The sequence below is a fragment of the Spea bombifrons genome, chromosome 1 (assembly GCF_027358695.1).
Source record: "Spea bombifrons isolate aSpeBom1 chromosome 1, aSpeBom1.2.pri, whole genome shotgun sequence".
Classification (NCBI taxonomy): domain Eukaryota; kingdom Metazoa; phylum Chordata; class Amphibia; order Anura; family Pelobatidae; genus Spea; species Spea bombifrons.
The window spans coordinates 55,923,616-55,941,259 of NC_071087.1; the positions used below are offsets into that span (position 1 = coordinate 55,923,616).

Consider the following 17,644-nt stretch of genomic DNA (forward strand, 5'->3'; position numbering starts at 1 on the left):
CATAATGCTTTATTGTCTCTATTGTGTTTGAGCAGGAGGTGCTATATGCAGTGGTGCACTTGAACTGGGGGCCTCCCTATGCCTGACCGAGCTGCCGCTGACACTCACCTCTGTGTTATTGTCATACCTGGGAACTTCTCGGCTCCGGCTACCCGGAGCCTTCCCTTGCGGGATGCGGCCAGGATTGCACTCTCACATTGGTGAGAGGTCCCGCTAACGCTGGTGGGCGGTCTCGCTGACATTGGTGGGTGGTCCCGCTGGCGTCGGGGGAGTTCCCACTGACGTCGGGGGAGTTCCCGCTGACACCCCCATTTCAAGGGAAAAATGGGGGGGGAGTAGGGTGTGTCAAGACTCCACTCCCACGACCCGGAAGATTCGGGTCTTGGCCCGGAAAACTGGAGGAGCAGCACTCACCCGGCAATCTCCAGGTCAAACCCGGAGAGTTCCCAGGTATGGTTACCGTCCCTATTCACTGAGTGGTGGGAAATGATGTCATATCCTGCCACTCTACCTTTTGATGAAATGCAGCGTGGATACCCCATGCCATGGAAGCTGTAGGTAGTAACTCCATAGTGTAAATAGATGGGTTACAAGGCAGATATGTGATCTCCTTAATCATCCCTAAAAGATTTGCAGATACTCTCCCCTTGAACTTGCCACTCTACGGCTAGTTGGCTTAGACCAGAATATGTCACTGGCTGCATGATTTAACAGAATGCAAATATTCCCTCTCACAAGAGTTGACAGCACAATTGGAAACTTAACATTCAGGCTATGCTTTTTTTCATACAAATTTGGTATTATACATTTGAACTTATGCTTACATGATTATTTCTTTCCTCGTTGTTTCAAGAGATAAATAGTCAGTCCACTTCTGGACATCATCATATGTTTTGGACTGGTCAACAATTTTCTGAAACATTGTTCTTTTTCTATGAAAAGAAAAACATGCAATCAACCAGGTTTCCTATTGGATCACTATACTTTACAATAATGGCAACACAATTCTTGACTGCAAATATATTAATGACTGGTACGGAATTGCAAATAAATGTATATAATGTATATAATGTATATACATATGTATAGAATATATTATTATAACCACTTGTAGTCAGGGCCATCTTTAAAATTGATTGAACCCTATGCCCCCCCCCCCTTCCGCAGTATATGTGGCTGGGGGTCGTTGATGCAAGAGTCTTGTGTATTTGCCCTACTTCTGAAAAGACACTGCAAGAAGTAGGAAAAAAAAGTTCTGCAAGGGAAAAAGATGATAGAAAAAAGGAGAGAGGGACTTTGGGAGTACATCAGCGCAGATCTGTATCTAATAACCCTTTTTATCATTTCTTTTCTTGTGATTCTTACAATTCCTTTGCCTGCCTGTAGCTTTCTCTCATGCACAGGCCTTGATCAAAGGCAAAAGAAATAGCTTTTTTCGGCTCTGTTTGTTTATGCCATGGCATCTCTAATTTTCTGTCTATCATGCTGTTGTGTATTTGTAAATATGTTGTACTGCTTTGTTTCCGTATTTCCTGTGCTTGATCATCCTTAGCAGCATACCTGGCGTGTAGAAAGCTCAATTCGGCACGTTAAAGATTAGCTAACTAGATCTGTTCATAAACTAACTGTTCATTAAATATTTACAGTTTTGAAATTCCATTCAAATTACATCAGAACACACTTTCGATTGCGTAAAATGCAGTGTTTTGCAGTGCTCGTCTACTTTATTACAACTTACTTGAAATAAAGTGCCAGATCTGTTGCTATGATAGCGATATCCATAAGATGGATGACAAGTTCGTGTTGTCTTCTGTTTAGGTTTTGGTATATATTCATTGTCTAGCATAATGGAAAAATATCTTGTTTAGATTTCATATGAAATAATTCATAGCACAGAAATAACCCCAACCATTATGTACACAGTAATGCCGAGGAGTGGGTGATAAGCTTCTCCCTTAGGTAAGTATATGCTTACTATCTTTTTTTTTTGCTTTTAAACAATGCTTCTGAGAGTACTTACAACATACTTAATATGCATTGTTTGAGAAAGGAACTATGTTACTATATAGGGCTGGTGCAAGGATTTTTGCCACCCTAGCAAAACATAATTTTGCCGCCCCTGGCTCCACCCACACAAACCCCTCCCCTTTTGTCACACCCACTTATACCCCACTCCTCCCCATAGTGACCGCGAGCCGCTGTTCTAATGAATGCCCATTAAAGATCTGAATTTATTTTACCTAAATAGAGATGTGTGTGCTATAAAATGATATTAAATGTTGACTATAGAGTGTAAAATAAGCAATCACTGTATTTAAACTACATTAATTTCACCTCATCGGCTAGTAAGAACTTTCCAAACTCCAGATGGTGCCTCTCCAGAATTGAAGATCCATGAAGTCTTGCCAAAGGATGCTGAGATCTATTAAATTATAATAAATTACTCAAAACTATCTTAAAAAAGAAAGTAAGCTGGAATGATGTAAATAAAACAAATATTATTTCATAAGATGCATTCTGCGGCTGCATACATGGCTAGATTACAAGTATAGTTACAAGTATTGTTTTTAAAGGCACCAGGGTAATGGGTCAATATGCCACCATTATATCCTCAGAAAAGAGTCTTACATTCTTGGTTTATAAGTATAAAAAAGCAGTTACTTCATTTGGTAAAGATTGTTTGTTCCTCGGTGGTCAATATCATGGCAAAATCCTGCCGTGACCATAGCCATTGCTTCAAGGTCGGTGTAGTAGCGTTTCAGTTTCCCAGTCTGTAAAAAATAATTAAAGGACATGCATTAACCTTGCTAGGGAGAGGTCTAATTTTAGATCCCAGATACGGTATATTGGGGGGGGGACATACCATTAGAAGAGTAAACATTGTTTGGGCAACATTGAACCCATGACGCCAATTATGGTAGGTGACTTTTCGGTATCCTTTCTTCATTGCATACATAAACCTTATAAGAGCCTGGAAAAACAGGAACAAATACACTGAGCATGTAGAATCTAGAGAATGCCTAGCAAGCTCTACTGCTTATTCTGTTTATTAGTGTATAAGTGTTATTTGAAAGACATAATATAACATGATATTTGCTTCCCTGTACATGAAAATGGCGCTTCCTTACTTACTTCTGGTGGGATCTGGAACTTTTTTACAACTCCAAGCTCGTAATACATTTGGATTCCACATTTCACAAGATCTAATTCAGTGCAGTCAAAGTCAGAGAATCGGAATTCATAAATTTCAAATTTTTGGGGTCCAGGTAGTTCTTTTTTCTGTAGATACATAAAATGTGCATTGATGTATGTTCTTTATGATTGAAAGAGTATGGTTAATAGTAGTTTCTGATTTCTGGACATCAATTATTATTATTTGAAGATTTTCAAAAACATTTGGAATGTACCATATACTGTATATTTATGCCATAAAATCCCAATAAATAGAGAGAGCAAGATTCTTGTTTCTTCCTGTACATAAAATACCACTGTACTTATTTTCCATTTTATTCCAATTTACAATGATTAGGTATAGTTAATTTATTATATCATTATCTTCTGTTCTAGAGAAATTAAAAGAAAATCTGTACAATTTTTACAGTATTTAACCAATACCTTCGATGGGTTTTATTACATCAAGTGTTAAATAATGATATAGCTTATCTAATGAAACATATGAGTTTAGTTCTTACAAGAAGTTTCCCAATCTCATCCTCATCACACTGTTCAAACTCCTTCCCAAGCTTTTCGCGCGTTGGCTAAAAAAGGATAAACAAAGTTAGTCATTAGAGTATCATAATATAACTTTTAATTGTTCTTTCAATATAACAACATTCAGGGCCGGCCCTATAATGGGGCAGACTGGGGCAATTGCCCCAGGCGGCACTTTAGAAGGGGCGGCACTTTAGAAGGGGCGGCACTTTGCCGCCCCAAGCGCTTTTTTTTTGTTTTTTTTTTGAAGCGGAGGAGAGAGAGAGAGAGAGAGGGGCACCGAGTGGTTTTCGCTTACCCGCTCGGCGCCCCTCTCTCTCTCTCCTCTGCGGCGAGTCTCCCTGTTCGGTCCCGGTGCCGGCTTGTAATGCAGAGCGCCGGAAGTGACGTCAATTTCCGGCGCTCAGCATTACAAGCCGGCACCGTGGCAGAGCAGGGAGACTCGCCGCAGGACTGTTTAAAGGTAAGTACCGGGGGGGGGGGCATAGATTATGCCAGGCAGCGTTAAGTCTTCGGCCGGCCCTGACAACATTGAAAATGTACCCCAGTGGAAAAGGAGACGCAAAAATAGGAATATTTCAATTAAGAAGTCCAAAGTCTTATGATGGGCCACGGCCTTTTAAATTAACCAAATGTTATCTGGTTTTGAATCCACCAGTAAAGACAATCAAGTTTTTTTCGTAAACTACCAACAAGGTAGTGTACTTCATTATTCCCCTATATAGTAACCCATATCCATGGAAAGTTAATTATATAAGGCTCTAACAACTCTCTACCCTATACAGGGCTGTCTCCACCACACTCTGCTCCAACCTGTCTAGCTAGCTCTACAGTTGCCAACCTTGTGGCTATAAAACATGCTCTTCTGTTTTCTGATGGCAAATGTTAACTTCCACTACATTTTTCTTTCATGTTTTGATGCTAATTTTATGATTTCTCATTGCCTTATTTGGGCCCATAAACTTAAAATGTCCTGTCTTTGTCAGAATATGCTAAGGTAATATTATATAAGACATATGGTACATGCGTGCCGCTTGTGCCAGATTCCAGGCCTACGCCCGTCCTTGTGCGCCATACAATAAAGCTGATACTGTTCATTGTAGGTACATGGAGTTATGACTGTCCATCAGGAAAGTGTTTCTGGGTCTCCTTGTTTAATAGTTTTATGATAAATATAAATAAATATATCGCTAATTATTTCTTAATCAACAACAAATAGCTTTGGATATCGTCCATCCAGGTAAGATGTAACTATAGGCCCGCAAATTTTTTGACTCTAGTGGATTCCTTTAAGATGAAATATATGCTTAGAATATGCTAGGAATAACTTTACCTATTTTATACGGTAAGAGGGGAATTAGCTAATCTTTTTGTCACTCAGTACCCGTGATGTTAACCTGGCTCTTATGAAATGTGTTCACTTTCTTCCTTTCTTCAGAAATCATGTTTACTTAAACTGCATGTCACCCACGCAGCCCTGGTCCAATCCAGAGCTTCATAACGATATCCACTTACTTTATGTTAGTACTTTTCCATTGAGAGAGAATATTTCAGCAACACTCTTTTCTGGTTTTGTCTTGTAGTTTCTCATTTATAATACATCACAAAAAATAATAATATTATATATATACCGTATTTGCTCGATTATAAGACGACCCCGATTATAAGACGACCCCCCAAAATCAAAATATTAATTTAGGAAAAAACAAAAAGCCTGAATATAAGACGACCCTATAGGAAAAAAAGTTTTACCAGTAAATATTAATTCATGTAAATATATTTTTTAAATTTCCTTTTATTTGCCAACCTGCCCCCCCCAGTTATGCCACTCTGCCCCCAGAAATGCTTTATACCCCCCTATTTGCCACTCTGCCCCATGATATGCCTTATACCCCTATATGCCACTCTGGCATATAGGGGGTTAAAAGGCATATCATGGGGCTGAGTGGCATATAGGGGGTTAAAATGCATTTCTGGAGGTATATATGCATATCATGGGGCTGAGTGGCATATAGGGGGTTAAAATGCATTTCTGGAGGTCCAGAAATGCATTTTAACCCCCTATATGCCACTCAGCCCCATGATATGCCTTTTAACCCAGCATGTACTGGCTGCCTTGGCTTGATAGGAGTGTGATTGCTGCTAACAGCAATCACACTCCTATCAAGCCAAGGCAGCCAGTACATGCTGGAACCTGGGGATGATAGTAGTGGGATTACAGCCTCCCTATGCCATGCTACAACCCCCACCCCCCTTACACATCCATGCTATCACACACAAACACACATTCACAAACAATTAAATACTCATTCATTCCATTAATCACACATACTTCACACATTAATCACACATACTTACCCAAAAACGCTCCCCCACCCCCTTACCTGAACTGCAGATCTCTCACTCGAAGACTTCTGCAAGGGACCGGCTGTACGAGCAACTGCTCTGGCCCCGCCCCCAGAGGAGGGAGGGGGGGATAGAGTTCTGTGAGGAAGCTACAAGCTTCCTGTCCTCAATGGACAATGGACTTCATAGACAGTCCAGAAGATGACCTGAGACAACTAGTTTAGCTGTATTGAAAAAGTTAAGCTTTTTTGAATGTATCAAATGTATGCCTTTATGATAGTTGTAATGCACATTGTGTTTTACAGTATTTGCCAGCGTCAATATTAATCCAAAAGGGCAAATGAAAAATCCACATTCCCAATGATTGGTAAAAAAAAATATGGTATAAGACAAGTCAAGTTATTTTTAAAAAACATTTTTAATGTTGCATTCAAGCTACCATAATTATTATAAAAATACCTGTTTTGTTCTTCAACAGAATTTCATATTTTTTTGATAAGCTCTACGGGTATATATGTTTCAGGTAAAAAGAAGTGGGACACTATTTCTTATACACAAATATATAAAGCATAACAACCAACGTTACAGATTTGTTAATCTTTAAAAGGATTTCATTCATGTCTTTCAGTGAGTCACTGATCAAATTAAAAGGAGCGCCTGGAATGGCTTTTTAATGGCAGGGGTGACATTAAAGCTTTCCAAAGCCATCAGGAAAAGTTCTGTGGTTGCTGACTGCAATTCAAACCAGGACACATAATTGTTATAAAGGTGGGGAAGGCAGGAGAAAAAATGGGCAGACTGAAGGGTTCTTATCTGCTGTCAAATTCTATGTTGCTAAGTTTCTAAAATGTTATAAATGAATTGCTAAACATTAATAGCAATTTAAGGCCCATATTGTCAGGTTGAGAAACTATAAATTATTACTGTATTTCCCCATGTATAAGACACACCTTAATTTTGGGGCCCAAAAAGTACACTTCTATCATGCCCAGGTTCCAGGATGAATGTGATATTAGCTGTGCTGGAATCTGGGTATGCCTGGGCATGATAGGAGTGTTATTGCTGTTAGCAATCATGTATATTTAATATAGCAATCACACTCCTATTATGCACAAGCAGCCAACACATGCACATCACTTTCAGCCTCCCTGTGCCCTACCCCCCCTACTAACACATCCATGCTATCACACACACATATTCATTCATTCCCTCATTCACCCAGACTCATACACCCTCCCCCACCCTTACCTAAACTGCAGATCTTCCAGTGCCACTCGCCCAGGGGAGCAGGAATGGAGCGGAGTCATGTGATGTGATGTACATTCACGTGGCTCCACTGGATTCCTGTGTCTCCTTGAAGGAACAAGAGACGCTGCTGAGCAACACAGAGGTAAGCGGGAAAAAAAATCTACAACCACTGTATAAGATGCACCCTGTTTTTACACCCCATTTTCGAAAAAAGGTGCGTCATATACATGGGGAAATACGCTAATTGCAATTTATTCTAATAAACAGTCAAAATATTAGACATCAAGAAACAGATGGCAGATACTTATTGTAGTAGTGAATATTCACAAATTTACTAGACAGTGTTAGTAAAAATTTACAACATTAGAACAAAAAACAAGGTACTGAGGCACCTAGGTTCTTTAAATAAGAGATACCAAAAAATAGAAAACAATAAAAGAAGAACAACAGTTGTAAAAGTACCACAATGTCCTGCATTTCATCCTTGCTGCACTTGACGTGGTACATCACCATATCCTGAGCGATATCCTTGCGGTTCTCGAGTTTATTCATCTTATCGTAGGTGTCTGTGTTCAGTACAGACCAGCCGAGGAATTGAGTCAAAGACTAGGAGAGACAGTATTTAAACCTCAAGCGATTTGTATGTGGTACATCAAGATTAATTGTAATAAATTATAATTCATAGTTTTTACCCTCTGGAAAATCACATTTACTTATAGCAAAATCTGGTAAAAGTCTGGGAATAAAAAATAAATCTTTGACATCTTTCTGTAGGATTATTGAAAATAAAGTTATTAACTAATTTGCATGCATCATTATGGCTGGGTACATAAATATGCCACATCAATGAATACACTTGCATGTACACTAAACATGAAAAAGGAGAATTATGGTTGAACAAATATAAGGTCATAAAAATGGCAAGAAGCTTTGGTCTTTAGGGTACAAAGTCTCTTTGGTCATTAAGAGGTTAAGCTATGTGTATACAGTAAAATCACCAGTTTAAAAATATTGCAAAAGTAAACACCTGCCACTCAGAAACTGTGTATGTCACATGTGGCTTGCATTTTCAAGTATTTTTGCTTATTTTTATTTTGTTGTATATGTATGTATGTGTGGTATTAATGTATTACTTTATGACGAAGAAAAGCTAAGAACCTGTGAAGGAAAAATTTGTAAAAATAGTTCTGGTTAAAAAATACATGTAGCAATTTTTAAGGGTTTTTTATATGGCATTTAACACTTTGTGGCCAAGGGTTTTTTTCCCACCCTTAAGACCTTTTATTTACTTTTATTATTTTGTTTAAGGTTTAAATCTATAGCTTATACCAAATGCCATTACACTGAAGCAGTCATCTGACAAAACTACAGAATGCACGATTACATCCTTAACGACATGATAGTATGTTCATGAACATGAATGATACACTTGTGTAACCCTTACCTCCATAAGTGTTTCATCTTGTTCATCAAAAGGTTTTCCATCTTTTCTGTTGTAAAAAGTGGCAATACCAACAATTTCTTCTTTTTTATTGACTATTGGCATTGATAAGACATTCTTAATTACCCAGCCACTTTCATCCAGTGGTTCTTTCTGAAGAAAAAGGTAAGATAAAGTATGGTTGACTAGCTCAAGCCGTGATTACAAGAAACATTGGTTTACTAGAACCAATGGCAATCCAAATTGTGGTCAAATTCATGTAAGTTATGGGTCTGAATTAAAAAACAAATTCCAGCTTGCATGAACTCACCTGCAACTCACAAATGTCCAGTTCACATATTGAGTTAAGTTCAGCACCCCACTTATAAAAAAGATAAACATACACCTACTCTGTGCACGGTATTCCACGGATGAGTGCCATACTAGATGAGGCTTGCCAACCTCTAAGCTAGAGTGATACACTTACGTTGCTTCTTCTTACCCATAAAATCTTTAGGAAAGTCACAGTCTGCAATATGTTTACTGACTAAAAGGCATGTTTTGCATGCAATAAAGCACCTATTTATTTATTTTTTAATTGCAATCCTTACCTGAAACTTGAACATTTCATCAGCAGCTGCATTCATAATGTTGCAAATCTGATAGATATAAAGCAATAACAATTTAGTTTGAAATGACTGGTGGGCAATTACGTCATGATAAACACACAATCAGTTTAAATGAAAAAATAGCAGTATGTCCATAAAAGAAATATACTGAACCATTACTAGGAAAACATTATGTTTATTCCAGAAACATACATCTATTTTTTTCTATACTAACTGTTAAGGAACTTTTATGAAAAGTTAAATATTCTGGATTGAATCATATATATATATATATATATATATATATTTGAAAATATATTCAATCTGCCTGTCCTTATTCTTATTCCACTTCCTCCATTACATTATATGCATTGTGTTACTCATTGTAAATAACTATTTTAACAACTACAGTTTGGCCTGTTTTTTTCTTTGGGTCTTTTAGAATCGCATACAGGTTGACCAGAACCTACTGAAACCACAAGGTAATGTAATACAACATATAGGTATTTATTCACGAAAATTAAACCCTTCAGTCAAGCTAACCCTTATTAATTGCACCATTATGGAAAAGAAAAAAAGAAAAAAAATTATATATATATATATATATATATATATATATATAGTTTCAAGCGCCAGCAGCACCAACTGGTTGAATGATGCCTTGTCCCTCTCTTTTTCTATGAAGGTGTAGCACTTAGGTGCCCTGCTTTCATTAATGGGGCCTTGGGGACAGTGACGTATCCCGGGCTCGGTTGACTAGGTCCACGTGTAGGGTGGGGGGGGTAACAGGGTGAATGATCCAACCCCTCAGTGTCCTGCCACACAATGGGCTGGTTACAACTGTTCTCCCCAGTTGGCCTATTTAGGCTTTGGATGCTATACCAGCACAGCCTCCATAGACATCATTAAATGGTGATGTGTGCCTTTAAGATACTGTCTCTCAGAATATGACATCTTATTCCACTGCTCCATTTCTTAAAGGCACATAGCATCTTTTATTGTACCAGAGATGCCGACCATGGAGGTGGAAGTATTGCCCTAGATCAGCCCCAAAGGTAAATACACCACTGCTTTGGGGATCCCATTTTTTTTTTTATTATTTACATTGTTATTGTCTCTTTAATTACATTTATTCTGGATTTATAGTAGCATTCATAACACTTGCCACAGCTTGTATTTACAAGTTGCAAGAGTTAAAGAGTAACCGAGATTATATTGTTTTTCAAGTTGCATCAACTTGAAAAACATTTAGTTCAAGTGTGGCAGTAGTAAACATGTAAAATGGACATTTACTCCTCAACTACACTTACTTAAATTAAGTAAATAGAGCCAACAGTGATGCCCATCAATCTGCGGTCAAAGGTAAATTTACTTGGTAAACCAACACAGGTATCCTCAAGAACAACACTTCCCTATTCTTGTTATAAAAGCACTATACTTACAAAGCCACTTTCTGCTACGTAGGTTGGAAGACCACTGACTAAAGCCCAGTGATCTGCAGGTGGATTCCTTGGAAAATACAAGTAAAAGAATTATATTCAAATATTTTACACATTACATTTATTTATAAAAGCACCAGCACCGTATTTAAATTCACCAATTGAATTTGATAGTACACACAGTCAAACACATTCACACACTCACAGATACACACTCACACTAAAACATCTCTCCCACCACCCACACACCTCCCACAGTTTTACCCCCCAGTCACAGTGTGATCTGCTGCGATATTCCCACTGGGTCATTTAACATTGTGTAACTGCACTTCTGCCGCCGTCAGTGGGTCAGCCCAAGTGATTTTCTACTGTAGCTACTCAAATTGCCCTTTTGCAGTTTTTGTTAGTATCTTTGGATTTTATAAATCATGCTTCTGTTTCTATCCCGCTTCTGACTTTTATATTTTAATTCCCCGTTTCTTCATTTGTATTTCCAACTGACCTTTATGTTAAGCCACAACATTTTAGTTTGCTTTTTTATACTTGTTTTATGTTTGTTACTCAAGGGTACTTTCTTATCTGTGTTTTTGGAGACATGCAACTTATCATCTATGGGTTTTTTTTTACTGAGAACAATTCATCCAAGTCAGTGAGCTCCAGGGAGACCCTCTGCATTGTTATTTATTACCCAATCTCTACAAGTGTCTTTTCTATTTGGTGTCTCCACTAATTGAGATGAAAAGCTGTATTTTTGCAGGTTCCAAAACTTTGTTAGAGACTGGACACCATACTGTGTACAATAAATATAAATATGGTATATACATCAGTAGACTAAAACGTCATTATGTTTCAAGTTGTCCTAATAGCCCCCAGGTAACAGATTACTTATCTGGGTATTCACTGACAAGGTTTTAGTGGCAAATTATGCCATTCTCACAGGCAAGCTCATGAAAATTCAATTCAGCATATCTGCAATTTGTCCAGCTCTCGGGAAGCTTATTACAGCTTGTGCCACTGGTCTAACCTCAATGGAAGCTCACCCTGTGAGTCACCATTAAGTTTAGCACATACTAAATTCGAACGTTAGCAAATAATCCTGCATGTCTTCCTCCACAATAACCATCTCACATGTGGAAGAGGGTTATGGCGCAGTGTGTTATATTCCGCATTGAAAATTATCACGATACTTACGGTATGACTTTAATATCCTCTTTTCCATGTAAGATGTAATCAATGACCTTGTAAAAGACAATTTCCTAAACAAATAAACAGATTATATATGCATATGCATATAACTATATATATATGTGTGTGTGTGTATTTCTAGTCGATGTTGTGACAGAAACATATTGTATTTGTTTTTAGCTTTATCTCTAGAAAAGATGTGAAACATGTCTATGTCACTTAAGCCTAAATATAATAATTACAAGTATGAAACATTCCTGTTTACATTTGTATGATACATCCCTCCCTCTCTGCCACTTTCTCGCCTATCATCAAGAGGAAGCCCCATTCACTCTCTTCATCACTCCTATGCTATACATTAATAGTTCTTTCCACCAGTTTCCTTTAATCGTCCTCTGCCTCCTGAAAATAAATAAAATAAGCAATGCACTCCCCACTGTCTTGCATAACTTTTCTGACATGTTAGATGACAAACCACCTTGGGAGATACTTGCTGTATCCCAGTTGTGGCAGTAAGTTCTTCCGCCGATTCTTCCACAAGCAGAAGCCTTCTACAATCACTTTGCCTAACCCTGTTTTTTCCAAGTTCAGGTTGTGAACACTGAAGTAAATAATATTTTGCATACTAGGTGGAGAATTTCAAAGACGCACAGCAATTATTGACTGTTGAGCGCTTTTTTTAGACTTGTAGCTTATCCAACAAAGTTATAGCTATGTTTAGGCAAATAATGCATTCAACATATCTTAAAAATACAAAACAAAAAATTATCATCACTCCTTTTACAACTTACCCTTCCATCTGGAGTCCGAGGTCCAGAATAAGGAGGAACTTCTCCCATTAGAACAGGCCACAGATCAAAAAATTCCTGAAAACAGAATCCACTATTACTTTACACTTCAATGTCAAAACATGTGTTTGAAACATGTGTTTGTTGATGCTAAAAGTTTTCTTAAAAAATATCAAGAAGAAGAGGATCAATGGTAAATGTGGACAAGGAGAAGGTAAAAGAGAAAAATAAATAGGACTGGTGAAGTTTTCCTGAATCTGAGACAAAACCATGAGCGTCCAGAGAAGAGGGGTTCAAGAGGAATGGAAATTCCCACTGGAACAGGGGAGCAGGGGAAGGAGAAACAGTAGATTGTTTAGAGTAAGTTAACTAGACACAGAAAAAAACACCTGGTAGTCAGGGGAGTACTGCAAAAAAATGTGTTTTTTTTTTTTATTCTGTACACCTGGTCCTCCACAGGCACATAGTCCCTGTCTGGACAGAGACACAATTTGCATTCTGCAGACACAAGGTAGTTTTTTTCAAACATGTTTGCAGCTAGGGTTAGTTAATACTCCGGCTGTTGTGACCACATTTCCCATGACCTTCAGCCTGTCGAGTATGTAAAGCATCATGGGAAAACGTATACGCACATCTCATGATTCTTAGCCATCAGTTGGTTGGCTGAAGAGTATGAGAAATGTAACAGCACTTTGAGTGCCAAATGTTACCAAGACTGCTGCAAAACTACCAAGTGTCCTATTTTGGTTCCAAGCCTTTATGTCCCTTTTTTTCTACCCTCTAACTATGTTTGCTGTGCATCACAGAGCTACACTACAGAACATTATTCTACTTGACTGATTAACCAGGCAACATTACTAGTTGATTATTATGGGAATAGTAGCTAGTAACTGTAGACATTGGGGGCAACACAAACTAATTTTTGATGACTGCATCTACAATAATATTCAGCTAGCCATATTGGTAGCTGAACTGTGGTCATAGACTGTGGTTGTGGTGGACTACACCAACTTTTTTGTTGTTGACTGCAGCTCCTATAAGATACAGCGCGCCGCCATAAGAATTGTAGACTGGGGTAGTTGTGGCTAATCCTTACCACCCCTACTATTGTAAAGTAAAATCCTCATGTTGCGCAAGTACATGCTGGTCTGTTTGCTACTACTACCATAGTCATATCATTTGTAATATTAATTGGTAACTAAAATTTACCTCCCACCAGGATACCCCTCTCCTGAGCCAACAATGGTGGCAATGGAGAGGAGATAATGAAATGTTGGGTTAGGAGAGGGGGGAAATATCCTGGGGACGCCCATGGACAAGATCAAGCATTAATGAGTCTGAGTCAGGAAAAATTGGCAGATTTGATTGGCTAAATGGTTCTTATCTGCAACCAAATTCTATGTTTCTATGATACCTAGACAGACTAATTATTGCATCATGTATACTTTACCTTGTCCTTTGTCATATCCAGAAGGCCAACAGAGTACCTATCACAGTTTAAATAGGCTCTGACTGTATAGAAGGCCTTGTGAAACTGTCGTTCAATGTCTGTCAGCTCTTCAAACACTTTGTTTGCTGACCATAGCAGTACCTAGACAACAAATATACAAACATTTTAATTTCATTGTTAACCAGACAGAGAAAGGATGGTACCATGTTAACCAGGAGAATAAAATATATATATATTTTTATAATAAAGAAATCATAAGCGGTGTAAAAATGTAGCAAAAGTGGATTAAAATGATACCTTTAATGGTTAACTGAGAGGTATTCAGTTTCCTAAATGCTTGCTTCAAATACTATCCTCTCAGTCAACCATTAAAGGTATAATTTGACTCCAATTTTGTTACACATTACAGAAGCACCTTAACTATCATTAAACTACCCAAGTTCAAAATTGCATGACACTACTACATTTTAACTTACTGAAAAAAGTTAATGAGGCTCAAAACAAACACAAACCATACAAATGCCGAGATTAATATACCCAACAGAAAAACACTTTCTCAAAAATACAATGTTTTCATTAAGTGACAAGTGTCTGGATCGCTGAAGCAAAAATGAACACCCCTTACAAAACACTGCTGACCCAAGCAGTCTGGAGGATGACAGAACAGCCCAGACATAATTGGAAGCACAAGGGTGACAAATCGCACACGCACTACCAGGGATGATACAACAGAGTAGCCAGACAGGCATACACTTCACAAGCATTAGGCAGACACAAGTTGGGACAGATGGCGAGTATCATAGAGGGAAACAATCCAGAAGTCGGGAACCATAAACAGAAGGTCAAGTACACAATACCCTGAAGGTGAACAAAAGGTCGCAGTGGGCTTTAAGACACTTCTACCAGGGTACTGGAATAACCAAGTACCAATGTTCCTGTTTGGTGCTGTTTTAGAGCATCCATCAGCGTTAGTGTGCTAGCGAGTGTGTCTGCGCATAGATTTGTATTGCTAATACTCTGTATGGTGGTACACGACGATTACAATATTTTTCTATATTCTCTAAATGTACCAGGATACTGAAGTACAGTGATTTTAAACTGTATGTAGGCCACTAGGGGATATTCCGTCGTGGTCCTCAAAATGGTACAGTAAATGTGATAGGAGAATCAAAGAAAGACATGTTACCTGGCCGCGTCGAGTCTCACAATTATGCAGGTAGTTCAAGTGGTAAATTTTCAAATTTAAGGAGGCAAAATTCAAATACTTCAAAAACACCTGGAATGATTATAAAAACAGTAAGTGCGTTAGAAGGTCGTAAACAACGCCTGGAATGTTTATAAAAACAGTAAGTGCGTTAGAAGGTCGTAAACAATTAACATAACATTTAAAAGCAAACATACATTTTTTTTATTATTTCCAAGCAAATTTTTCTATATACCTAAACAGTTCCCTACACATTTCTTAAACAGTGTCATGAAAAATAATGTTTTGTACTTAATTAAGTAATTAAGTTATGCGTTATTTTTGTGACCCTCAAAAGCAGTTGTACCGATGATGCAAAAATGGTACTATACTTGTTGACGTGTATTTTGTACCTATATTTTGTTTGTTTAGCACAATTGTGGAACTTAATTGTTATGAGTGCCTGTCCACTGATGTGCCGAGTATTGTTACCAATGTGAACTTTGTATGCAATCTACTTGTATGTATTACTGCATATGTTTGATTTTTACTTGGCTTATAATATATGGAGATAAAATTGGGAAAAATATGTTTTTTGTTGTATTTCTACCATTATAACAGTTGATGACTAGGTATCTATGAATAGAGTTTTCAGCTCTAACTATAGGATAAGTTCCTATATCGTCCTGGCCTCCCAGGGAACAAAATGCAACCTAATCCCCAGCACTAACAGGGTTAATCAAATAAAAATGTATCTTCGTAATAATTAAGGGGATGGTAAACTCAGGAACAGATAGGATGGTGCCACAGAAACTGAACAGAATACAATAACAAGGAAGATACGTTACCATGATCTAGTAAGGTATATTTAACGTGGGCCTGACATGTCTGCTGCTAGTTAATAGTTATTTTTTTAAGTGAAACAGAACATTTAAAGAGAAAGCAAAGGTGAAATGATAAAAGACATTTACATTACAATACAATACTCACATCTTCATCATGTTGAGTGAAATATGGGCCGTTCACTTTATTGACTGCCATTATAACAGCAACTACATCTTTACCATTCATGATAGGTGTAGCAAGGATACTCTTCGTTGCGTATTCTGTAACTTCATCTGCAAATCTGCTATATGCTGGGTTCTGTTTCAAGACAGAAATAATAGTATTTTGAAACATAATCATTCCATTCAAGATGCAAAAGTAAATATATCTACCAGATCGATAATTAAACCAAGGATTAAATACAGTTTTATGCATAGTTATTTTGACTTTCCTAGAATTGCCTTCCATAAACCTTTCATAATAAAAGCAGGTATGATCATATTATGTCTTAAAGCTCAACATTAGAGCTTTGCTTTTTGCGATAAGCAGTGATGAACGTGATGGGCCCCAAACAAAAGAGTATCTCCTGAAATGAATATCTATTTTTAATAATATCTAATATATCTAATAATATTAGTAATATCCTTTGCATAAAAAGGGATTAGCATTTTCTTCTCAGTGACACCACAGGTATTATCCACAATGTGCCTAACAGAGAGACCAAGTTTTCCACCGATTAAGTGCTGAGCCCATTGAAGATCACTGAAGACACTATACCCATTCCAACCTAGGTCAGTGCATTTTGTTGGTTCAATTATGGTTAGTCATCTGGGAATCACATACCCCAGCAATTTAGGTGTCTAAATCGGGACACCTGTGTTGGAGGTATGGCAAGAGGAGCGGAGCAGCAAGGCTGGCACCAGAAGCAAGCATGGTCAGGGCTACTTAATACTTAATACTTAATACACTATACTTAAAGAAAGTGCCACCTCGCAACACTCAGCTACAGAGCATCAGAAGGTGGAACAGCTCAGACCTATATTAATTTTACAGCTCCCTGGGTCAGTCAGGGGAGGTCAGAGAAACCCCTCAACTGGGCCATGATTCCCAATGTCTAAAAAAGAGAGTACTATAAAAACTGGGAGGTATGGAACAATACATTGTCTATAAACAGTGTAGTGGATACCATTTCATTCCATGGTCTTAAAAAGTGAGACTGCCTAATTTTCCTCCTTAATGTTGATAAATCTACCAAAAGCAAGTAGCATATGTTTGTCCGCTTGTGCACATAAGCTCTCCAAATGAAAATTATGTCAGCAGCAGTGTGTACAAGGTGTACAAAGTGTACAAGGAATTTGCTGCTGTTGCTCTTCCTGCTCTTGGCAGGAGCAACCAACGAGGAGGAATATGTTTATGACATATACCTAATAAATATTATATG

At 37.9% G+C, this 17,644-nt stretch overlaps 1 protein-coding gene across 1 annotated transcript in view; it reads right to left on the reverse strand.

Annotated features, from left to right (window-relative positions):
• Nucleotides 1-17,644, reverse strand: part of LOC128473505 (rod cGMP-specific 3',5'-cyclic phosphodiesterase subunit beta-like) — a 29,376-nt gene that overhangs the window by 6,755 nt on the left and 4,977 nt on the right. Inside the window, exons 2-17 of the mRNA XM_053455745.1 lie at nucleotides 16,369-16,521; nucleotides 15,382-15,471; nucleotides 14,196-14,336; nucleotides 12,749-12,823; nucleotides 11,964-12,028; nucleotides 10,776-10,842; nucleotides 9,337-9,384; nucleotides 8,750-8,899; nucleotides 7,768-7,911; nucleotides 3,693-3,758; nucleotides 3,133-3,279; nucleotides 2,864-2,971; nucleotides 2,662-2,771; nucleotides 2,335-2,422; nucleotides 1,739-1,839; nucleotides 825-932 (exon numbers count right to left, since the gene is read on the reverse strand). Coding sequence (XP_053311720.1) covers nucleotides 825-932; nucleotides 1,739-1,839; nucleotides 2,335-2,422; nucleotides 2,662-2,771; nucleotides 2,864-2,971; nucleotides 3,133-3,279; nucleotides 3,693-3,758; nucleotides 7,768-7,911; nucleotides 8,750-8,899; nucleotides 9,337-9,384; nucleotides 10,776-10,842; nucleotides 11,964-12,028; nucleotides 12,749-12,823; nucleotides 14,196-14,336; nucleotides 15,382-15,471; nucleotides 16,369-16,521 — 1,661 coding nt within the window. The remainder of the gene's footprint in view (nucleotides 1-824; nucleotides 933-1,738; nucleotides 1,840-2,334; nucleotides 2,423-2,661; nucleotides 2,772-2,863; nucleotides 2,972-3,132; nucleotides 3,280-3,692; nucleotides 3,759-7,767; nucleotides 7,912-8,749; nucleotides 8,900-9,336; nucleotides 9,385-10,775; nucleotides 10,843-11,963; nucleotides 12,029-12,748; nucleotides 12,824-14,195; nucleotides 14,337-15,381; nucleotides 15,472-16,368; nucleotides 16,522-17,644) is intronic.